Consider the following 24,916-nt stretch of genomic DNA (forward strand, 5'->3'; position numbering starts at 1 on the left):
TGGGCGGAAGAAAATTTCACTAGTAAGGGACACAAAAAACCATTGGTCCGATCCAACCAGGGCTGTCCGGAAATGATGTTGCACCGTCAAATGCTGCTGTGAGGTGAATTCTGGAACCGCAGGAGCTAAAACTAGGTAACGTTTTGAGGCACCTGCCTCTTTCTCAAGCCAAAATAGTTCAAGCCCTGAGGAAGAGGACTCCTTTCCCCCAAATATGTGTTGGCTGTATCTGATACTTTTACACAAGAGCCAATAAATGTTTTCCAAGTTAAATGGACGTTTGTACTAGGTGCTCCCAACCACACACCCAGTTAAGTCTGTTGAGCTACATATTTGACTATAGTGAACAGACAAGTAGCAGCCTAGGACCAAGATACACATCTTACTTTCATTGCAGATTTACCTCCTTCAAGAAGAAAGCACTTTATTTAATGTTCATCAAAACTCATGTCCATTCTCATTGGTTCAGTGCTATCATATACCTATCATAGGGTTAAGACTATAAGATACACTATATTGTCAAAAGTATTGGGACGCCTGCCTTTACACACACATGAACTTTATTGGCATCCCAATCCCTAGTCTGTAGGGTTCAATATTGAGTTGGCCCACCCTTTGCAGCTATAACAGCTTCAACTCCTCTGGGAAGGCTGTCCACAAGGGGATACCCAGAAAGGAGGAGTTCCTGCACTTATTCTCTGAGAAAAAAAGCCCTGTGTGTGGTGATGGGTGGTTCTATGCGTGATGATGGGCAGGTAAGTGGGTGTTGAGGGGTAGTCACAGTGAAGCGGAGTATTATTTTATTACCACCCACAGCCAGTAGCTGCCATACTGGACTCTTTGCAAATTGCATTAAATCAGTCCCACCCAGCATCAGTGTTCCGAATATAGTTATCTCACCACTGTAGTCCCTGAAAAATAAAGGACCCATCCGAGGACAGGAAATGGTAATGCAAGGTTATTGTTGCATTGCCGGAAGTACGACATTATTTGAAACCCCTATGGATTGTGGATAGGAATGTGTGAGGTAAATAAAAACCAAGGCACCGTTATTGAGTTAATTACAAATATATCAATACTTTTATTGGAAAAGCTGGAGCTCCACTTTAAGTGAGGAGGCTTAACTATAGTTGGTCTATTTCCAAATTTTGTGCTATCAATAGAAAAACCAAAGCTTTGAGGGTCCTTTAAGAAAAATAAATTTTCTTCCAAATGTGGTTTATCACAGTTCATTATCATTTTGGTGGGTTGAAATTTGGTAAATATTCATGTTGTAAAAAACAAGATCACATAAAAAAAACCCCAAAAAATAACAATTGAAATAAAAAATAACTATGTGGCTTCCTGACCACCTATCGACTTCGTCCCTCCTCCTCCTCCTCTGTGCTTTCGGCCCCCCTTTTCCTTCCAGGAACGCTGAGAGATGCTTCTATGGCGGCTCGGACGGTCACCGAGGAGTCCAACCGGGTCCTGGCCTCCTGAACAGAGCAATTCCGTAACAAACTCACGATGGCCACAGGAAGAACCTGACGGGAAGATCAAAGGTTTGCCGTTATCTCCTAACTGAAAAATGTGCTAATAAATTGCAGAACTTCTTTAGATTATGAAAACGAAATCACCACACCCAAAACGTATCTCTATCAATATTATACAATACAGCCAGGAAGGGCATTCCTCTTATGAGTAACGAATGATTCACCAGCTACTGCGTGCAGAATTGATATGCTTCTTATGGAAAATCCATATACAAATGCTAGAAGATGTCAACCCTACCCTGTGCACTTAGGAGAGGTTGAACCAGAGTTCAGTCATAGCAGTGAAGGTGATGAAAAGTGGGGCTGATATTCTACTGGCCTTGAGTTATTTTTTGACAATCAGGTGCAGCATTTCTGGTTTTAGAATCATCTACTGCCGTCAGCATAAGTACATTTTCCATCCAGAAGATACAAATTAAAGTTTTTCTTAACCTGAAGCGATAACCTTACCCCAGGACCCACTGTAGAACCCACCTCTTTTGGGATCCAGCGCCAAGTTTCCTCTTAAATGTGCTGCCACTGGCATACCGGGTTTGATTTAGGTAGTACCGGGGCAGCAACCAATCAGTAGACCGCCCTTCTATGTGGTGTCTCCTTAAATTGGTTCTAAAGGCTCCAGTTTTTTTTACCTTAATGCATTCTAGGAGAAGCTTTTTTGACTATACTTCCCCTGCGAATCACAGGAGTACAGTTTGTTCTGCACTCTTGTGATTCGTTTTCAGCAGACAAAGGCCTGAAGCCCGCTTTCGTCTGACATCACAAAGCTGGTCCAGGCTCTGGAGAGATCCTGACTATATGGTCGGGATCCACCCAGAAGCTTGGATCGGCACCTGGCTCAGCCTCTCGATCCGCCGAAAGCCTAAGCCAGCTGCTCCTGCACCCTCCACAGCCAAGTGCTCCAGTAAGTGCTGGAGGGGAGAGCAGAGAGCTGCTGACTGACAGTCATGGCTCTCTGCTAGGAGAGGAGGGGGGCACTGCATAGCCGGCGGGGGACAGACGCAGCATCGGATTGATGCTGCATCCACCTATGTGAGTATGAATGTTTATTTTTTTTTACAAAAGTCCTATTTCTCTTTTAAGGTAAAAAAACCTTTAGGGTGCAGCTTCCCTTCCAAGCCACCCCTTATACTTACCTGAGCCCTATCTCAATTCAGCGATGTGCATGAGTGCAACGGCTCTCCTGGGTCTCTCTCTCCTCATTAGCTCAGAGTCATTGGCTTCTGCTTCTGTCAATCTCAACCAGTGAGCCAATGAGGAGAGACTGGAGGGCGGGGTCGAGCCACACTCAAAAGGGCTTGTTTTTGGGGGCATTCGGCAGGGGTGAGAAGGCAAAACTGCAGACGGGTGACCCAAAAAAGAGAATCGGGGCTGCTCTGTGCAAAACCATTGCACGGAGCAGGTAAGTATGACATGTTTGTTACTTATAAAAAAATAATTTCCTTTAGAATCACTTTAAATTGTGAAGCAATGCATGGCTCAGCATTCAACCAACACATCACAATGCTTTAGCTGAACCTCCCTGCTGCAGAAATTAGTAAAGCAAATCTCCTGCGCTCAAGTAGAATATGACGGAGGGAAGAGAGATACTTCAGACTCAGGTGGAAAAAAGCCAATGGTCTTGCTGGCCCCTCAGGATCAAGGGTATCCAGAACCAACTGAGAGAAAAGACAAAAGAAAAAGGGGTGCACCGACATAGTGCATCACCACTAAAACCATTTATTAAAATATTATATTGACTGGACATCCAGTATACAATATACTCACAAAGCAGGTGTGATATTACACACATCCACATTGCGTATAAAATCTCCAAGGTAGCCAAGGTCCCATAAGTAGCTAAATGGCATGCAGAGTGCCACATGGGGCTGCTGTGGTTGGGCTGACGCATTTCAGGGGGGAACCCCCTTCCTCAGAGACAGAAAAGTTACTGCTCAGTAGCTAAATGGCATGCAGAGTGCCGCATGGGGCTGCTGTGGCTGGGCTGACGCGTTTCAGGGGCGAACCCCCTTCCTCAGAGCCAGAACTTTTCTGGCTCTGAGGAAGGGGGTTCGCCCCTGAAACGCGTCAGCCCAGCCACAGCAGCCCCATGCGGCACTCTGCATGCCATTTAGCTACTCATGGGACCTTGGCTACCTTGGAGATTTTATATGCAATGTTGATTTGTGTAATATCACACCTGCTTTGAAAGTATATTGTATACTTTTTAATATTTTAATAAATGGTTTTAGTGGTGATGCACTTGGTCGGTGCGCCCCTTTTTCTTTTGTTTTTGCTGCAGAAATGACCTGTCGCCTCCATGCCTCCTTTGGCCCAGCATTCATCTTGCCTCCTCCATGCATACCCACATGCTTTAGTCTAAAAGTACCTTGAGCCCCCCTTGTGTCCTCCAGTGTCTCCATGCCCCATGTGCCTAAATGTGTCTCTGACGTGTCTCTTTGTTCTTCCATGCCTCCAAGTGTACCATCAGTGTGTCTATGTGAACCTCCACCTGCTAACGTTACATGCAAGATAGTGCCCAGCAGCAGTGGTGTCGTGTGGAGACATGTTTTATTTAAGCCCAATTCAACTGTTTAAATTAGCGAAATATAATGCAGGTGTAAGAGAACAAAATGAATGCAAAGTATCACAGTTGGTTATCTTTAGGAAGCTGCCGTAGCCTGAGTTGAAAAGTCTACCCCCCCTGCCATTATGCAGCAGAGGAACACCCTTGCTCTGTATGTGGAAGCAATGGACTCTGTGCAGAGATCCAACACCCCTGCCTGAGTCAGAGCTCTCCAACCAACAAAGCTCATGCTCCTGACTGATTGAAAAGCTCAAGCAGGGGGTGCACTGATTTAAACTGAGGGCCCTTTCACTCCTAAATATACTGTACATGATTTCATGCATTGTGGCAGGTTGTGTTAGGGAGGTTATTTAAAATAAATGGACTGTAACGCACATTAATACATGAAAAATAGGTTGTGCTTTATTGCAATGCAGAGCCCCGTGAAGGAGACATCTATCTTTTGCTGGAACATCGTATGGGTGACCTTTCCTTCCACTGGAGACCTAGGAGGGTGACACCATCTGTTTTGGAATTCTGTATGGGTGACATATCTCTTCCGCTAGAACCCTCCTGTAGGTGACCTTTCCTTCCACTTGACGTCTCAAAGGATGACACCTATCTGTTTTGTAACCTTGTATGGTGGACACCTATCTTTTACAGAAACCCCCATAGGTGACAGGTGACCTTTCCTTTATCTGGAGAACTATGATGGTGACAACTATCTGTTTTGTAACTTCGTATGAGTGACACCCATCTGTCATGGAAAATCCCCATAGATGACTAGATGACCTTTATTTCCACTGGTGGTGATGCAGTATATGAAGTTGAAACCTATCTGCTTTGGAACTTTTGCATGGGTGACACATAGTTTCCTTATGGAACCCCCCATGAGTGACCTTTCTTCCCACTTAAGATCTCTGAAAGTGACACCTATCTGTTTTGGAACTCTGTATGGGTAACACCTATCTTCCACTGGAACCCCCACAGGTAATCTTTCCTTCAGCTTGGGATTTATAAAGGTGACACCTATCTGTTTTGGAGCTGTATATGGGTGCCACCTATCTGTCACTGGATTCTCCCACAGGTGACCTTTCCTTCCACTGGAAGTCTATGAAGATGACACTGATTTTTTGTGGAACTCTAAAAGGATGACACCTATCTTCCATTGGAACCCCCAGAAGGTGACCTTTGCTTCCACTGGAAGTCTATAAAGATGACACCTATCTGTTGTGGAACTCTGTATAGGTGACACATATCTTCCACTGGAACCCCCATAGGTGACCATTCCTTCCATTAGAGATCTATGAAAGTAACAGCTACCTATTTTGGAACTCTGTAAGAGTGACACCTATCTTCCATTAGAACCCCCAGTAGGTGACCTTTCCTTCCACCAGAAATCTATTAAAGTGACAGCTATTTGTTGTGGAACTCTGAAAGGGGGACACATGTATTCTATTGGAACCCCCAGTAAGCGACCTTTCCTCCCACCAGAAATCTGTTAAGGCAACATCCATTTGTTGTGGAACTCTTAAAGGGTGACACCTATCTTACATTGGAACCCCCAGTAGGTGACCTTTCCTTCCACCAGAAATCTCTTAAGGTGACACCTATTTTTTTTGGAACTCTGTATGGTTAACACCTATCTTCTATTGGAACCCCCAGTAGATGACCTTTTCTTCCACCAGAAATCTATTAAAGTGACATCTATTTGTTGTGGAACTCCGAATGGGTGACAGCTATCTTACATTGGAACCCCCAGTAGGTGACCTTTCCTTCCACCAGAAATCTATTAAGGTGACACCTATTTGTTGTGGAACTCTGTATGGTTGACATCTATCTACCATTGGAATTCCCAATAGGTGACATTTCCTTCCACTAGAAATCTGTGAAGGGGACACCTATTTGTTTTGGAACTCTGTATGGTTGACACCTATCTTCTATTGGAACCCCCAGTAGGTGACCTTCCTTCAACTAGAAATCTATTAAGGTGACATCTATTTGTTTTGGAACTCTGTATGGATGACAAGTATGTTCCACTGGAATTCCTGCAGGTTCCTTCAACTGGAGATCTATAACAGTGACACCTATCGCTTTTGTAATTCATTGTGGGGGGATCTATCCTCCACTGGAATCCTCCTTCCACTTAAACTCTGAAAAGATGACAACAGATTTCCAGTGGAGCTCTGAAAAAGTAAAAACATATTTATACTGGAAATCTCTGTAAGTGGCTTTTATTGTAAAGGAAAAGGAATTGGCAGCACTCCAGGTTGAGTCAAAATCCAGATTTATTGACTGGACATCCAAATATGACAATGGTGACAAGGTAGACGCGTTTCACACACTGACTGTGTGCTTAATCATTATGCACACAGTCAGTGTGTGAAACGCGTCTATCTTGTCACGATTGTCATATTTGGATGTCCAGTCAATAAATCTGGATTTTGACTCAACCTGGAGTGCTGCCAATTCCTTTTCCTTTATCAAGTTTTCACGGAGGCGAGCCGGGGCATGCACCGGTGTGAGTCATCAGGCAATCAGACCACCTTGAGCAGTGAGTTCTTGTCTTTTCAATGGCTTTTATTGTATACTGGAACCTTGTGTAGATTGACACCTATCTTCTACTGGTTACATTTTAAGTGTGGTGATCACCCTGAGGCATATCACTTACCTTGTCCTTTGATAAAGCCACCTCTACGTGTTTAGAGATCTCTGTGTTCTTAGTCTGGTCACTCAAGATCTGCTCTCCATGGATGGACTGGAGAAGAGCCTCTGTGCATCGGGTCTGGGAGTGTCCTGTCAGTCGCTGTGATTGAGGTAGATTTGTGTTATGGGGTTGAATGATATAAAATTAAACTTAAATTTGGGAGGTGGCTGTAGAGTCTTACCTGTAGGATGCAGACTGCCCTATGAAAATGTTTGTTATTACTGATTCTGAAATCCACCGGGAAGTTACGGTAAATTTTGCCCTTAAGGACGTGGGCCCCGCTGGTCACTGTGTTCAGGATCCACTTGATGCTCAGCTCCCTCTGGAACTTCTGTTAAGGATAGAAGAAAAAAAAAAATTCTACTTATATACACAGAGCAATGAAAGAGCTTTGACATCAACAACATGCCACCCGCTGAATGATGTCATTACACTGCCAGCATTCACTATGATCACCTTTCCCTACATAGGCTCTGAATATTTACATTGAACTGTATCACCTAGATCTAGAATCATATGACATCATCAAACTGCTAGCTTTTACTACATTGGCTCAAAAGAATCACATGACATCATCTCATAACACTGCCAGCTTTTACTACATTGGCTCTGAAGAATCACATGACATCATAATGCCAGCTTTCATTACATTGGTTCTGGGGAATTTCATAACATCATCTCACTGCCAGCTTTCACCACATTGGCTCTGAATGATCACATGACATTATCACATCTCCAGATTTCACCACATTGACTGACCACAAGAGACGACACCCAATGAGGGATGAAGTGTACCTGGATGAAGGCTCCCTCATACTCCAGGAACAGGATGGGCCACGTAATACTGATGATATTTGGAATGAGCTTTTTGGTAGAACTCTAATGGAAATAAAGATAAAAAAATTAAATATGTAGTGATACTCCAGTAGGGGCCGCTGATTTTAACTGGCTCTTTTCCAGACAGTGCAGAGACTACCAATTACACAGGCAACAGTCCATGCACTCTGGCTCCATTAAACATTCTAAGGAATGTCTTTTTTGATTTATTGCTTGGAGAATGAAAGATATATACTAAATAAGGTATATACTTTTTTCTGATATATTTGTGCCACACAAGTATTGAAAATAAACAGGTGCTACTGTGCAGAGTTCGAAATGACCACAACCACAAGTGTTATATCAGGACTTCCCTGATATATGTGCCACACATGTGCTAAAAATAAGCAAAAGCTGCTGTGCAGAGTCCAAAGTGTCCACTAGGTGGCGTCTGCAATACGACCTGTGCAGCTGTATGGGGGGTCTCTTCTCCGTATTTGGGGGAGCACTTCCGAGCCGGTGGTCTGGTGCCCTAAATGCTCATAACGAAAGAAGGCCCCAAAGTGAATAGATAATCCATACAATAGCGGCAAAAAAGCGCAGTACACTCACTGTTAAGATGATCTGGATCAGAGTAGACAAAAACAGTCCGCGCCGGGATGCTTCCGCGTTCCACGGCCGACAACCGGAAGTGACGTTGCACGTTCTAGACTCCGCCCTACGCGTTTCGTCAGAGGGACGTCAACTGGAGCGGCTCCAGTTGACGTCCCTCTGACGAAACGCGTAGGGCGGAGTCTAGAACGTGCAACGTCACTTCCGGTTGTCGGCCGTGGAACGCGGAAGCATCCCGGCGCGGACTGTTTTTGTCTACTCTGATCCAGATCATCTTAACAGTGAGTGTACTGCGCTTTTTTGCCGCTATTGTATGGATTATCTATTCACGCTATTGTATGGATTATCTATTCACTTTGGGGCCTTCTTTCGTTATGAGCATTTAGGGCACCAGACCACCGGCTCGGAAGTGCTCCCCCAAATACGGAGAAGAGACCCCCCATACAGCTGCACAGGTCGTATTGCAGACGCCACCTAGTGGACACTTTGGACTCTGCACAGCAGCTTTTGCTTATTTTTAGCACATGTGTGGCACATATATCAGGGAAGTCCTGATATAACACTTGTGGTTGTGGTCATTTCGAACTCTGCACAGTAGCACCTGTTTATTTTCAATACTTGTGTGGCACAAATATATCAGAAAAAAGTATATACCTGATATAACACTTGTGGTTGTGGGAACACCCCCCTCCCCCCTCCCCCCCCCCCCCCCATAATTTTCTTTTTTTCCACCATTTTCGATATGCATATTGCACATGTATCACTATATTTGTTTTTTATTTGAAATTTAATAAACACACGGATTGTTTATCTCATTTAATTTACTCACAAAAAAACATTTTCTGTTGACACCCTTATATATTTTTTCACCTACACTTTGGGGAAGTCACGTTTTATACTGTAAGGTAGCGCCAATACCAATCGCCACATAATATATTTCACTTTCACCCTTGCACTTAAGGGTTGATTGGTGGCAGCTCACACCTTCTATTTATTTATCTATTTGTCCCCTCATATATCTTTAATCCATAGCGCTGGTCATCCTCCCTTTACTATATACTAAATAAGTATATACCCTCGCGCCTCTGGAAAGCCTAATTTAAGAGAGTGCCTAAATAAATAAATAAATAAATGTGTACCTAGTGATATAAAATAAGTTACTAAATAAGTGAATAAATATTGATTAGCAGCTGCTATAGTTTAGAATATATAAAGGTTTAAGCCCCAAAAGGGTTAATATAGCGCTTGCTTCTAATTAGTCAATTCCTTGTTCACACACCTGAATAGTGAACAATCAAGTGAGGAAAAATTGTTTCCTAAAGGTGATAACCAATATAACTAAAGGTGATACTCCTGTGTTTGGAAATCGATCCTCCAGGTCCAAATCACCTCTGAAGACGTCATTACGCTCTGACGAAACGCGCATCAGGTGGAACGCACGCCGCACGCTTCCGGGTAGCCTGGTGGGACGCAAACCGGCAGTCGCCACTCTCCATTCCCAGGCATTTACCCATAGCTGGTGTTTACTTGCTTTTACTTGATTTTTACCTTGTACAATATATTTTATCGGCAAACTTTAATAAAAACACCACTTCTTAATGGTACTGCACTATCGGAGCACTTTTTTGTCCCCCTCTTGATTTGGACCTGGAGGATCGGTTTCCAAACACAGGAGTATTATGGACCATAGTGAACCACAGAGCCCAGCAGTTACCCACAGGCTTGGGAAGCCACAAGCTCGTAAGGTCTTGTTGCTATATGGTACTCAAGACCCACCAAGTCCGGTGAGTGTGCACCCCCTTATGTTACAAGTTATGCCGATTACACCAGCAGTTGGAATATTGGAGAACTCTTATTAGGACACTATTTGCACAAGATCACGAAGGAACCTTACATTGGGACTTTTATAATATTTTGACAATTTTATTTATTTATTGATGTATTTTAGCTATACTCCATCTAGCACTTTGCACTTTATTATATGTTTATTTATTGGTTATCACCTTTAGGAAACAATTTTTCCTCACTTGATTGTTCACTATTCAGGTGTGTGAACAAGGAATTGTTCACCCCTGACTAATTAGAAGCAAGCGCTATATTAACCCTTTTGGGGCTTAAACCTTTATATTGCTTGGAGAATGGCAATGGGTTGGGGTGGTATGGGATACTCCACGAATGCTGACTTGTAACAGGAGGACACACTTCAGAAGCACCTTGTAGAAGCAGTCTCAAAATGAGCTGCAGCTGGCACCCAAGGGGTAGAACAGCATGCCATCATTACATCTTGAGCTTGGATAAGTGCTTATGATATCCCAGTGCAGCAGCACACCTCCAAGCTTCCACCAAGTGCTCCTCAGTGAGTTATCCTGACCAAATCCTTAGCTCCAGAAGAAATTAAGAATAGGTCTTCCACAGCTGGGAGCTCGAAGGACATCAGCAAACTCCAGCAGGACTTCCTCAAAGGGTCAGCACAGCCCCTGAGGTTGGAAACTTCTCAGGACAAGACCAGGGCTGTCTCAGTCCTTGGACTATTTATGTCCCCTTCCAGCCACCTACTGGGCACACCTCAACAGGGGTTAGCTGAATCACAATAAATATTAAGGCTGCCTATTTGACTTTCCCAGCCCTGTATGTTCTGGAAGCCTCCAGCATGCAGGAGAAAACAATCAAACCTGCAGTCTGTGAAATCCAGAACAGCACAAGGAAATCAACAGCCGCTCCAAAGATTACAACAGTGCTGTATCTTGGCTTAGGCCAACAAGGCCCAGGCCTAGGGCAGCACTTTGTAGGGGGGGGTAGCAAAAAATTTGGACTTGTGTTTGCTGTCACTGTTTATTTCACTTATTTGTATAAGGACTATGGACTTTCTATTTATTATACAAATACGTGACATAATCCTAGGATTACAATCAGTGGCAGCAAACACAAGTCCAAATATCTTAGAAGAACTGATGGGGCTGCACTGATATGCTGCACTGATGGGCACTGATATGCTCTGATATGCTGCACTGATGGGAACTAATATGCTGCACTGATGGGAACTAATATGCTGCTCGGATGGCCACTAATGAGTTGCCAATGGTGGGTACTGATAAACTGCACTGATGGGCACTAATGAGGCTGCATTGATAAGGCAGCACTGATATGCTGCACTGATGGGTACGAGGCGGCACTGATAAGCTTCACTGCTGGGGCTGCACTGATATGGTGCCCTGATGGGCACTGATATGTTGCACTGATGGGCACTAATAGGCTGCAATGATGGCAACTGATGAGGCGGCACTGATAAGCTGTACTGATGGGCACTGATATGATGCACTGATAGGCTGTACTGGTGGCCACTGATGGGGCTGCACTGATGGCCACTGATGAGGCTGTGCTGATATGCTGCACTGATGCGGCTGCACTGATGGGCTCTGATAGACTGTGGTTGTGGTTTGTGGTTTACAGATGACAGGGCGGGTCATAAACAGGAAGGAGTGTGGCCTATACAGGAAGGGGTGGGTCATATTTCAATTAGGGGGTGCACGAGTTTAGTCAGGCCTAGGGCAGCACAAAATCTAAATACACCACTGGATTACAGAGGATCCAATAAACTAAATTTACCTAGGATCCTATACTAGGAGGGTGCTATAAATAAAATTTTTAGATATCGGTAAGAGAGGAGTAAGAAAGAGCAGATGGAAGAGAAGGTAACAGAATTAGAACACATAGCAAAGCTACTGCACATAACGGGAAATGTTAATGTATTTTCAGTCAGTACTTGTCTACATGTTTCAAATACAGGTCTGTGCATCGAGCAGTACAGTCGGCAATCCTACTAAAATGGCTGCCAAGGCAAGATAAATTGGTCATGTAAAGGGTGTATCGTTACCTAGTCTGGGTGGATTGATTGACTTGCGTTGAAAGAAGTAAAGCACACAATAACATTGTAACAATGATTCCAAGCTGTGGTAGCCACAGTATCTAGGTGTGACAGAAGAAGAAGAGAATCATAGATTACTCACCGGCAGGTATTGTCCTGCTGTAGCATGAGAAACAGCATAGATGTTCGATGTCTTCTCCTTCACCAGCTCCACCAGCTTCTCCACCTCACCGGGCTCATCTGCAGGCAGAACAGAGTCATCAGCACTCTTATCCCTCAAGAGAAGGGAAGCACTGGGCAGGATCCATAAACCCATAGAACCCCAAAAACGTGTTCATCTGTGGGTGTCTGAAATATGCTGCTGCCAGTGCTCCTTGAGCAAACAGAGAAGATGCAATGAAACCTTTTCCCTCTTAGATAAGCCAGGATTGGAGGTATCTCTGAGTTTCCTTCTCTATATATGTTTTTAGGTGACAGTGACATTATCCTCAAGGGAGGTTCCATGGTGCCTGCATGGATACTGTTAAATCGGCCTAGTCACAGAGGATGCCATTACCTGGGGGGGGTGTTCCAATCATGGCACCTGTTCCTTGGCCTTTTGTCCATCTTCCTATCTCCTATAAGAACATTACTATATAATAGACAATACTGTATATATAGATCATGCTCCTGGCTTTGGGTTCACAGATGCCAACATTTAGTAAGAGGCAGTTAGTGGGCGGTACACGTAGGGTCTTATGCATCATCTCCCTACTTATCCACATTATCACCCACTTATTACCAGTGACTGATCCTATCAGTCCAGCGCGGCCTTCAGCACAAAAAAGTGGTCTATTCATAGTTTCCAGACTTTTGCATATTTCGTGGCTATCCTGTAAAAACCGTCTTGATTTTAGTGTTTACTACATTGAGAAAGGGGGGTTTTAAGGTGTTAGCTATGGTTTGTTTGGCGACTGTCGTGTGACTTTTCGTCAGTTTGCACAAATGAAAGAGTTGAGCTCATAAAGATAATGTAGAAGGTGTGCTGGTGCCATTTGTTATATCTGTAGAGCATGTGGCTATCTGTCGAGTGCCACATCACTCAATTATCAAGAGGACAGAGAGGGCAATCTGTCAAAACGATTGTGGTAGCCGAACAGTATGTTGTTTACTGGGCGCTCAAGTTCGGCACATCGCGTATAGGGTGGACAGATTATTGGGTATGGCTGGGGAGTACCCAGAGGTCATGGTGCATGTAGGTACTAATGACCAAGTGAGAGGAAGGTGGAGGATCCTAAAAAATAATTTCAGGGACTTAGGGAATAGAATAAGGAATAGGACTTCCAAGGTGGTTTTCTCTGAAATACTGCCTGTACCTTGAGCCAAACTACAGAGGCAGAAGGATCTTAGGGAACTGAACAAGTGGCTGAGGTACTGGTGTAGGAAGGAGGGGTTTGGGTTCCTGGAGAACTGGGCTGGCTTCTCAGTTGGCTACCAGCTCTTTAGTAAGGATGGGCTGCACCTTAATGGGGATGGTACAGCTCTAATGGGGAGAAAGATGGCCACAAAGCTGGAGGGGCTTTTAAACTAGGTGTTGGGGGGAGGGCTGAGAGGTAGAGTCAGTTAGTTGGGAGCAAAGTACAGAAGGTATTATTGGGGTCAGCAATGACAGTAGAACAGTAGCGACAACCAATGGGGGAATCTGTGCTGACAAACCTCAGACCTATCAGGAATAAACTTAAGTATAAGTCTCTATCCATTTCTACAAAACTAAGAGGGGTATACGCAAATGCCAGGAGCCTAGCAAATAAAATGGATGAGTTGGAACTGTTAGAACACAAGGGAGACATAGACCTTGTGGGAATAACAGAAACTTGGTTCGACCCCTCACATGACTGGCTGGCCAATATCCAAGGGTATTCTGTGTATCGGAAGGACAAGGTAGGAAAAAGAGGGGGAGGGGTATGACTCTATGTCAAAAATAATGTAAGGATGGTAGAGAGGAGTGACATTATGAAAGGGATGAGTACAGAGGTAGAATCCGTGAGGGTAGAAATCCATAGGGAAGACGTTAAGGGAAAAGTAATAGTGGGGAGGGGGTATGTTATAGGCCACCCAACCAAAGGGAGGAGATATAGCTGGAATTACTATCACTGTTGGGTAATGCGGCAAAGCTGGGGTCAGTCATCATATTGGGGGACTTCAATTATCCCAACATTGACTGGGAAGAGGGGACTGCATACTCACTAAAGGCCCGTCTCTTCATGAATATCTTACAGGACAACTACATGTCTTAGCTGGTGAATTCTCCTACTAGAAAGAATACAGTGCTAGATCTTCTAATTACTAAGACACAGATCTAATCTCAAATGTAGAAGTCCGGGACAACTTGGGTTCTAGCGATCACAGAATGATCACATTTAACGTAAATCACAAGATACCAAGGCAAGAGGGAAATGTAAGAACCCTAAACCCCAGAAGGGCAAACTTTCCTAAACTTCCTAGGGACAAAACCCTAAGAACACTGACCACGGAGGAAAAAAGGGGAATGCTTTAGGAACATATTAGACAAAAGCATCTCACAGTGAATTCCTATGGGAAAAAAAATTTAGAAGAGGCAAGGCCAAACCAGGGTGGCTAAACCGTAGTGTAAAAAAACGTATTAGGGGAAAAAAAATGGCCTTTAAAAGATATAAATCGGAGGGGACTTCATCGGCTTTCCACCAATACAAGGAATCGAATAAGAAATGTAAATACAAAATCAAGATGGCTAAAATCGACTTTGAGAGACATATAGCAGAGGAAAGTAAAAGGAGCCCTAAGAAATTCTTTAGATATATCAATAGAAAAAAAACGAGGTCAGAGCATGTTGCACACATAATGAATAATGAAGAGGGGAGGATGGTTACTGAGGACACAGAGAAGGCAACTGTGCTAAATGCTTTCTTCTCCTCGGTCTTTACACAGGAAAAGGAGGAGTATACTGACCTTAGCTGTATGGTTAGCAGTACTTCACAGGACATGCGGCTATGGCTAACAGAGGGTGAAATCATGAAAAGGCTTGATAACTTTAACACAAATAATTCACCAAGACCGTATGGCGTGCATCCGAGAGTACTCAAAGAACTTAGTAAGGTTATATCTGGACCACTGTTCCTGATCTTTGAAGATAGTATTTTGACAGGAACTGTACCAGGTGACTGGAGGAAACGTGATACCAATATTCAAAAAAAGGCAGAGGCATATCCCGGGCAATTATAGGCCGGTTAGCCTGAAGTTAATAGTATGTAAATTACTGGAAGGGATGATAAGGGACTATATCCAAGAATTTGCTAAAGTCAACAGTATGAGGAGGTGAGCTGTGAGCTAGTTAGGGGGAGACTTGTGGATGTGGTGTATCTGGATTTTTCTTAGGCATTCGATGCAGTCCCCCACAAATGCCTAATTTTTAAAATAAGGTCTGCAGGCATCAATCACAAGGTTTGCTCTTGGATAGAAAACTGGTTAAAAGGGCATGTCCAAAGGGTGGTAATAAATAACGCAAATAATTTCATTAGCGCAGGCATAGGGTTCTGCTACTTTCACACCTATATATGTGTATGTGTATAAATACATATATGTGTGTGTGTATATATACCCCTACACAGAAGTTCAGATGTCATGCCTGCTTCCAAAGACGCCCAAAAAATGCCCAAAAAAACACCTGCAACAAAAACGCCCAGGTGTGTTGTTGCAGGCGTTTTTTGGGCATTTTTTGGGCGTCTTTGGAGGCAGGCATAACATCTGAACTTCTGTATAGGGGTATATAAACACACACACACATATATGTATTTATACACATACACACATATAGGTGTGATAGGAGCGAAGTCCTATGCCTGCAAATAATTTCATTAGCGCAGGCATAGGGTTCTGCTACTTTCACACCTATATGTGTATGTGTATATATACATACATGTGTGTGTGTGTGTGTGTGTATATACCGCTATACAGAAGTTCAGATGTCATGCCTGCCTCCAAAGACGTCCACAAAAAAGCCCAATAAAACGCCTGCAACAAAAACGGCCAGGTGTGAAAGTAGCGAAGCCACTGTCCTGCTCTACTGCAATTCTAATAGTAACAATCTTTTTTCTATGGCGGTCACCCTGACATGGAAGGGTTTGGTCACCCTGCCATAGCAGTCAGAGTTAGTTAACCCTACACTACACTACGGTCCCCCTGACACTTAACACTTTCCCTACAGAAACTAGATTATTAAATCTAACTATAGTGGCAAATAGTACCCTAACTACACTAGATATCCCTTTCCTCACACTAATAATTGCTAAATGACACTTTTGAAGCAGGAGTAACAGAACTGCTTCCACTCTCTTCCACATCCCTGTATTACAATGCTAGAGATTTGGCGGGGCTATCTTATATACTGGGGGGCGTATTCACTACTGATTGGCCTCTGGACCCCCTAGTCACTCCAATCACATTCCCAGCATCCTCCTGCCCCCTCAATTGGCTTTTACTGATGGTTCTGGTCAAATCACGGGCTTTTAAAGCCCATTTCCTGTCCCATTGCATTTTGGTCGGTTCTGGTTGCCGAATTCCGAACTTTTTCAGCAAAAAGTTCGAAATTCGGACGAATTTCGAACAGTCAATGTTCGGGTCGAACCAATGGTCGACCCGAACCGTTCGATCATCCCTAATGTATAACCAGTTTTGTCAAAATACACCAAACAATTACTAAAGGTAAACAGGTAGGTATAGATTGTCCATAAAGTCCATATCTACTCATCACTGCTGAATTGTTTGCATTCTCTCGCTATGAAATTGAAAAGGTTATATATTGAAACATCACAACCTATTATCTCTACTGCTTTACAAACAATTCAAACTTGATGTGTGGATATAACAAAATGACAAAGAGTTGAGACCCCTATGATGTAGCTACCCGGATACTTGTACCCAGACTGATAACAACTTTACACCATGACTGAAACATAACCATGGGAATTGACACAAGTCCTATCACAGTCACTGCTTTACAAACAATTCAAGCTTGATGAGTGGATGAGGACTATATTTTTGTATTTTTTTTGTATACTTACCTGTTCACCGTGTTTGGACTACAAAACCTGATCTGACAACATTTTTGCTTGAGCACCATGTGATTTATACAAGAAAACAATAAGCAGATGATAAGAAACTTCAGGTCAAAGTAGGATAAAGTTGACAGTATACTTTAAATTCTTCAGATTAACAAGCTTGAAGAAGTTTGTTTTCATTACATGGTGAATATACGCTATATTGCCAAAAGTATTGGGACGCCTGCCTTTACACGTACATGAACTTTAATGGCATCCCAGTCTCAGTCCGTAGGGTTCAATATTGAGTTGGCCACCCCTTTGCAGCCATAACAGCTTCAACTCTTCTGGGAAGGCTGTTCACAAGGTTTAGGAGTGTCTATGGGAATGTTTAGCCATTTTTTTGGAGTGAATAAGAAGGGGGGGGGGAGACTCTGTATTGAAAAAATACACCATGGCACTATCCCCAAATAGAGCTAAGTTAAAAAAGAGCCCCTCACCTTCCCCTCCCCCCAATTGGAGGAAATGGCAGGAGAGAAGGGGGATTTTTAAGTGCCCAACAAGTTGTATAATAATTATTAATTTCTACAATGTTCCTCAAATACATAAAAACAATCAATTTATTAATCCATCCAAAATTAAAAATCATATAAATTATCAATATAACAGTGACATAACCAGACACATACAATCAACCCGAATTAACAGGATAAACAAGTGCCGATGCAAGAGCAAAAGGATCTGAATCAACGCGTTTCGCTGGAATTTGAGGCTTCTTTAGGATCCACATTAGTGTTGAGCGAACACGGACTGTATTATTCGTGTTCGTACTGAATAATTGGATTTTTTTTACCCGAACATGGACCCGAAAACTTTACTGTATGTTCGGGTTTAAAATCCGTGTTCGGTCATTTTATTTCCTGTTTTGTATGGAATGGCGCGCTTTTAATGGCAGGCTTTCAACAGCCAATCAACAAGCGTTTAACTGATGTGCGCCATCACAGCCATGCCTACTAATGTATTAGTAGCTGTGATTGGCCATCTGAAGCATGTGACCCATGTCTTTATAAGTTCGAGAGCCCCAGTGCACTGCGTCATTCTGCTGTAGTTTAGGGACAGAGCACACATCATACGTGCTGGCTGCTGATTAGGGACAGACAGTGATTCTGTGAAAAATTGTGTCCGAAAAGAATGCAGGGACAGGTCGGAGTGCAGGCAGGGAAAGTTATTAGAGCATTTTAGGGCGAGGCTGGAGATTAGGCAGGGTCAGTCTTCTACATCGATTTTGCTGTGTGGGGGGTGGTGCAGTGAACGATCTTATTGAGCATATTAGGGACAGGCTGGAGATTAGGCAGGGACAGTCTACATCGATTTTGCTGTGGTGGGGGGTGGTGCAGTGAACAATCTTTTTGCCCTCACTTGAGCCCACTGAGGAGGAGGAGGAGGAGGAGGAGGAGGGAGAAAAAAATCAATTTTTATCAGTCAGTTGTGTGCAGCGTTCAGCTATATTTCACTACAGATTGCTGTTCTAATCTGCTATTAAAAAATTTATTTAAAGGGGAATTTTTTTTAAGAGCACTTGCCATGCTCTTAACTACATTTTGCTGCCATTTGCAACACTCTAGCCCTTTCCATTGGTGTTTTAGAGCCATTTTAGTGCCTGAAAGTTCGGGTCCCCATTGACTTCAATGGGGTTCGGTGTCCGGGTAAAGTTCGGAAAAAGTCCGGGACACGGACCCGGACTTTTTTTTCAAGTTCGGCCTGAACCCGCCGAACACGGACATCCAGGTGTCCGCTCAACTCTAATACACATACATGATGTTAAATACACTCATATAGCATTAAAAATACGATCGACTATCTGCTTCAACACAGCACGGTCCTGGCTGAGAAAAATATATTGCATCAAATCTGTGAAAATAGTTTGAAAAACCAATAAATATGGGCCAGTGAGAAGCCACCATCCCTCAGGAAATAAAAAAAATAACCGAGGGGTTATTCCCATGAACTGACTTAGGTGTAAACAATCCTAGGCAGCCACCATTCAATAGAGATTTCAAAAGACGGATGTCCAGATGCTAAAATGTTTACACAAACCATTGCATATCATATGAAAGGGAAAGGGAGAAACAGATCCCAAATACCTGTGGAAATAAACAATACACCTGCAAGCACTATAGCAGCCTTCAAGCATGCCAGCCACATCAATCCAATGTTTAACCATTGTTCTAGAAGTGCATTTGTGAGGTCTGGCACTAATGTTGAATGAGAAGGCCTGGCTCGCAGTCTCCGCTTTAATTCCTCCCAAAGGTGTTCTATCAGTTTGAGGTCAGGACTCTGTACAGGCCAATCAAGTTCCTCCACCCCAAAGTCACTCATTAATGTCCTTATGGACCTTGTTGCTGGAGTGGATCTATTGCTGTGCTGGGGGCATATTGTTGCAGGGGTTCTATTGTTGTTTGGGATCTATTGTTGCTGGGGAGCACATTGTTGAAAGTTTTCTATTATTACTTGGGGGGGGGGGGGGTATATTATTACGGGGGTATTTTGATGAAGGGGTTCTATTGCTGCTGGGGGTTCTACCTATTAAGCCAATGACACATGATTTGAACATTGTAACATGTCCATGCTATTGAAGACCCGGCCCTACCCCATGTCCAATAATTCATATGTTGCATTGTATAAGTCAGAGGTCTCCAAACTGCAGCCTGGGAGTGGGATGCGGTCATTTGCTTGCCTTTATCCAGCTCTTGGGGCCCTATTCCATCCACTGACACCAACAGCCGGACACAATTCCTTCCACTGATACCAACAATGGGGCACAATTCCCTCCATTGACACCAACAATAGGGCACTATTTTCCCACTGACACCAACAATGGGGCATTATTCCTCCCACTGACATAAATGATGGGACACTAGGCCAACCAATGACACCAAAGATGGGGAATTTCCCACAGGTCACATGACATTTTCTTCTTCCCCTGGCCACAGTCCGGCCCCCCTAAAGTCTGAAGGACAGTAGGAACTGGCTCTAGCTTGAACATCCCTGGTGTAAATCATGAAGAGCCCCTCTAAAGAGACTGCAAGGTCCAATATAGGAGCGAAGGACGGTGCCAACTCTTCTACTACACATGACATCATAGTGTTGAATGGTATATTTACTCACCATCAATAGTAAAGAGGAAGAGGACAGTGTCCCTCTCAGATATAGATGGGAGGGCACTCTTCACAAAGTCTTCATGGGAAACCGCAAATTCAGCACCCTGTGGATAACAGAAACATTGAATTGGGGTGGGCTCTCTGTGCCTTGGGGGCACTCAGTGAGGGGGACACCCCACCATATCACCTAAAGTACCTACTCTCATAAATTTAACTCTTTAAAGCCCAATAGAATTAGAAAAAATAGGTAGGGAGTAAAATGTTAAGCTGTAACTGTCACAATCTGGGCTACACCATGGTTTATCTCCTTTGGAAATGCTAGTCACCTACCCAACCCTGGTCCTGGAAAAGGTATGCAAATAAGGTTTTTTATCTGACTTCACGCATCACATTACCACTGTCCTTAAATTGAGCTTCGGACTGCCCCTTGCACCTATCTATCTATTGGCCAATAACTCCACACATCATAGCTCTAAAACAATATGGAGGTGCTCAGGATGAGAGACCCTCACGAATTAAAGTGATGGTTTGTATAAAAGAGTAAATTCCCTTTTAAGAACAGATGAAAACATTTTTCAAAGAGTAAGTCCACCCAAAACTGATACAAAGCATTTGGAAGATGATTGAGAGTGAAACCACTCGGCAGTTTCTTCTAATTCTCAGTGAGCTATAAACATGACAGGGAGGTCACACTTTAAAAGCTTCACCAGCCCAAAAGGCTCCATTTACAACTAAAATATAATTTTTGGTGAACTAGTCTTTATTGTTTTTATTTATTTGGGCTGTTCTACTTAAAACCAGTATTGTGTGAATCTTTTTGGGGGGTCTGCAAGCTTACTCCTGGAGTTCCCAGCTCCAACAGTCAGGACCAGGATCACCTGCTGGTGGCACTGTGCTTCCCAGAGTAGAAGGTTGTAGTTTTGGTGTCTGCCAGCGAGTGAGATACACTAGCAGGGGAGGACCTAAATACCCTCCCAGCAGCCAGCATCAGGTGGAACCTTATTACTGGGATCTGCTGGTTGCTGGAAGGGTATTTAGGTCCTCCCCCACTAGTGCCTCTCACTCCAGTGTTTTGCTGCTGACAGGAACTCAAAAGAGAAGATCTTACTAATGGAATGCAAAGAGGTTCATGCTATAAGAATCCATTTGGGAGTAAAATAACAGTTTTGGGTTATCATGGCTTTGCATTGTCTATAAATAAATAAAATGTGTCCATCTGTCTGAGTTCAGGAAGTTTTCATTTCCAGTAACCCTCAGCCACTCACCAGAGAGGTAAGGTCCCCCTCCTTGTTCTCCATGGTTTGATACCCTCCATTTATAAAGCCGCGCACATCTCTCCAATCTGCAAAAAAAGTCACATGATACACGGTCAGACACTGGCATGCAACATCCTTGCTAAAATTAGGCAGGGAACCAATCAGAGTGCAGGACCTGGCCCACAAGGGGACCCAGTGCAGGAATTGCACCATCTATTAAGTTAAATAATAAGAAAAAGCTTTTTTTTTTTTACTTTTTTTTTTACTTTTTTTTTGGTCATGAGGAGCATACATACCATGGTCATACACTGGAGATCAGAGGGAGCTGGGAGCAAGACAGGAAAAAGAAAGGGTAACAGGAGATGGAGACAGCAGGTGGAAGGAAATCAGGAAGCAGCATGCAGGAACACTGGAACCCAGGTCAGGGGCACATGGAGACAAAATACCAAGGCAGGAATGAAAAGTATAGGCAGGGCTTAAATACACATCCTGCAACAAGCATCAGGTGATGACTGATTACATGATGAGATGATCTTCTGGCTGCTAAGAGACACCCACTGGTGGACACCAGAACTGCAGCCTATGGATCTGGGAGCTACAGTGCCACCAGCAGGTGAACCCTTTCTTTACACTAAACCTAAGAGTAAAGGTAATGGTAAAATGGTTCTCTTTAGAGTTAGAGTTAGGGTTAGAGTTAGCATTAGGGTTATAAGGATAGAGTTAGGGTTATATTTAGAGCTAGGGGGTTAGATATAGGGATAAGCTTAGGGTTATTTTAGGGTTGAAATAAAGTTATAATTTGAGTCAGGGAGTTAGGATTAGTGTTAGGGTTACAGTTAGGGTTAGGGGGTAAGGATAGGGTTAGGGACAGTTTTAGCATTAGAGTTAGGGTTGGATTTAGGGTAAGAATTTGGTTTAGGGAGTAGTGATGTCGCGAACATAAAATTTAATGTTCGCGAACGTCGAACGTGAACATCTGCAAATGTTTGCGAACCGGCGAACATTGCGAACCGCCATAGACTTCAATAGGCAGGCGAATTTTAAAACCCACAGGGACTCTTTCTGGCCACAATAGTGATGGAAAAGTTGTTTCAAGGGGACTAACACCTGGACTGTGGCATGCCGGAGGGGGATCCATGGCAAAACTCCCATGGAAAATGACGTAGTTGACGCAGAGTCGGGTTTTAATCCATAAAGGGCATAAATCACCTAACATTCCTAAATTGTTTGGAATAACGTGCTTTAAAACATCCAGTGTGTGTATACGATCAGGTATGATGTTGTATCGATCAGGTAGTGTAAGGGTTACGCCCGCTTCACAGTGACAGATCCAAACTCCCCGTTTAACGCACCACAAACATCCGCAAACAGACCACAACCGACCAAAATGGGACAGGAACTGGGCTTTAAGGGTTAGGGTTAGGGTTAGGTTTAGTGTTAGGGGATAGGGTTAGGGTTAGGGTGAGATACTTAGGGTTAGAGTTAGTAACCCTACCCCTATGCCTCTAACCCTAACCCTCTAACCCTAAGCACTAAAAATAACCCTAACCCTAGCCCTAACCCTAACCCTAGCCCTAACCCTAATTCTAATATTTTTTTCTGGTTCTGGACATGCTACAGAGCTGAAACTTCACAGGCACACTTTTTAGACCCCCCAGACACCAAATCACACAAAAAGTTCTTAAACATTGTCATTTTTGATAGAGAGCCAATTATTGGAAAATTAAAAAAAAAAAAAATCTTTGGATTTAGTGTCTGGGGGGTCTAAAAAGTGTACCTGTGAAGTTTCAGCTCTGTAGCATGCCCAGAACCAGAAAAAAAAAATATGAATTAGGGTTAGGGCTAGGGTTAGGGTTGGGGCTAGGGTTAGGGTTAGGGCTAGGGTTAGGGGGTTAAGTTTAAGGTTAGAGGGTTAGGGTTAGGATTAGGGTTAGGGCTAGGTTTAGGTTTAGGGTTAGGGTTATTTTTATGGCTAGGCTTAGAGGGTTAGGGTTATGGTTAGAGGATTAGGGTTAGGTTTAGTGTTAGGGGATAGGGTTAGGGTTACGGTGAGATACTTAGGGTTAGAGTTAGTAACCCTACCCCTACCCCTCTAACCCTAAGCACTAAAAATAACCCTAACCTTAGCCCTGACCCTAACCCTAGCCCTTACCCTAATTCTAATTTTTTTCTGGTTCTGGACATGCTACCGAGCTGAAACTTCACAGGTACACTTTTTAGACCCCCCAGACAATAAATCCAAAGACATTTTTTTTTAATTTTTCCAATAATTGGCTCTCTATCAAAAATGACAATTTTTAAGAACTTTTTTTTGTGTTATTTAGTGTCTGGGGGGGTCTAAAAAGTGTACCTGTGAAGTTTCAGCTCTGTAGCATGTCCAGAACCAGAAAAAAAAGATAATTTTTCAGTAGAGCAGGGATGGTGGGAACCCTCCTTTTACACCTATATGATCTTTTTTTTCTGGTTCTGGGCATGCTACAGAGCTGAAACTTCACAGGTACACTTTTTAGACCCCCCCCCCCCCCTGACACTAATCCCAAAAAAGTCATGCCTGCCTCCAAAAATGCCTGATAAATATATAGAAAAAAAATACTCAAATACCAGCCCTAAAAAGGGCTTTTGGGGGACAATATATATATATATATATATATATATATATATATATATATAAATCCAAAAAAAAAAAAACCTCAAATACCAGCCCTAAGAAGGGCTTTTTGGGGTGCTGTCCTTACAGCAGGAGTGTACCAAGAACACTGACTAACAAGACCGGGAACACTGACTAACAACTGTCCCTAGCTATTAACAGCAGCAGCACTTTCCCTGCTCTCACTAACACACTGCTTCAGAATGATCTAAGATGGATGCTGCCCTTGCTTATTTATAGGAGGTGGGAGGGTGTGGGAGGGAGGTATGCTGATTGGCCTGGAATGTGTCTGCTGACTGTGAGGTTCAGGGTCAAAGTTTGCCTCAATGATGATGTATAGGAGGCGGACCGAACATCGCATATGTTCGCCCACCGAGGCGAACGCGAACATGCGAAGTTCGCCGGGAACTGTTCGCCGGCGAACAGTTCGGGACATCTCTATTAGTTATTAGTTATAGGTCATATATTTATATACACACCTAGACATTACTGTAAATGATTTCATTAGCGCAAGCATATATTTCTGCTACTATCACACCTATATATGTCTAGGTGTGTATATAAATATATGTATGTGTGTATATATACCACTATACACAAGTTCAGATGTTTTGCCTGCCTCAAAAGAACCCCAAAAAATGCCAAAAAAACGCTAGCGTCAAAAAAAAAAAATGCCCAGGTGTGTTTTTGCTGGCATTTTTTGGGGGGTTTTGGAGGCAGG

At 43.3% G+C, this 24,916-nt stretch overlaps 1 protein-coding gene across 2 annotated transcripts in view; it reads right to left on the bottom strand.

Moving 5' to 3' along the window:
- Positions 1–1,303: 1,303 nt before the first annotated feature.
- GCKR (glucokinase regulator) overlaps positions 1,304–24,916 on the bottom strand; it is a 77,134-nt gene continuing 53,521 nt past the window's right edge. Inside the window, exons 14-20 of one of the 2 annotated variants that reach the window (XM_082249033.1) lie at positions 21,558–21,634; positions 20,300–20,396; positions 12,220–12,317; positions 7,580–7,663; positions 6,966–7,115; positions 6,749–6,883; positions 1,304–1,526 (exon numbers count right to left, since the gene is read on the bottom strand). In XM_082249033.1, coding sequence (XP_082105159.1) covers positions 1,353–1,526; positions 6,749–6,883; positions 6,966–7,115; positions 7,580–7,663; positions 12,220–12,317; positions 20,300–20,396; positions 21,558–21,634 — 815 coding nt within the window. In that variant the 3' untranslated portion in view covers positions 1,304–1,352. The remainder of the gene's footprint in view (positions 1,527–6,748; positions 6,884–6,965; positions 7,116–7,579; positions 7,664–12,219; positions 12,318–20,299; positions 20,397–21,557; positions 21,635–24,916) is intronic. The other variant, XM_082249032.1, reaches the window with a different exon arrangement.

The sequence above is a fragment of the Pelophylax lessonae genome, assembly GCF_965119305.1.
Source record: "Pelophylax lessonae genome assembly, chromosome: 3".
NCBI classification, from domain to species: Eukaryota; Metazoa; Chordata; class Amphibia; order Anura; family Ranidae; genus Pelophylax; species Pelophylax lessonae.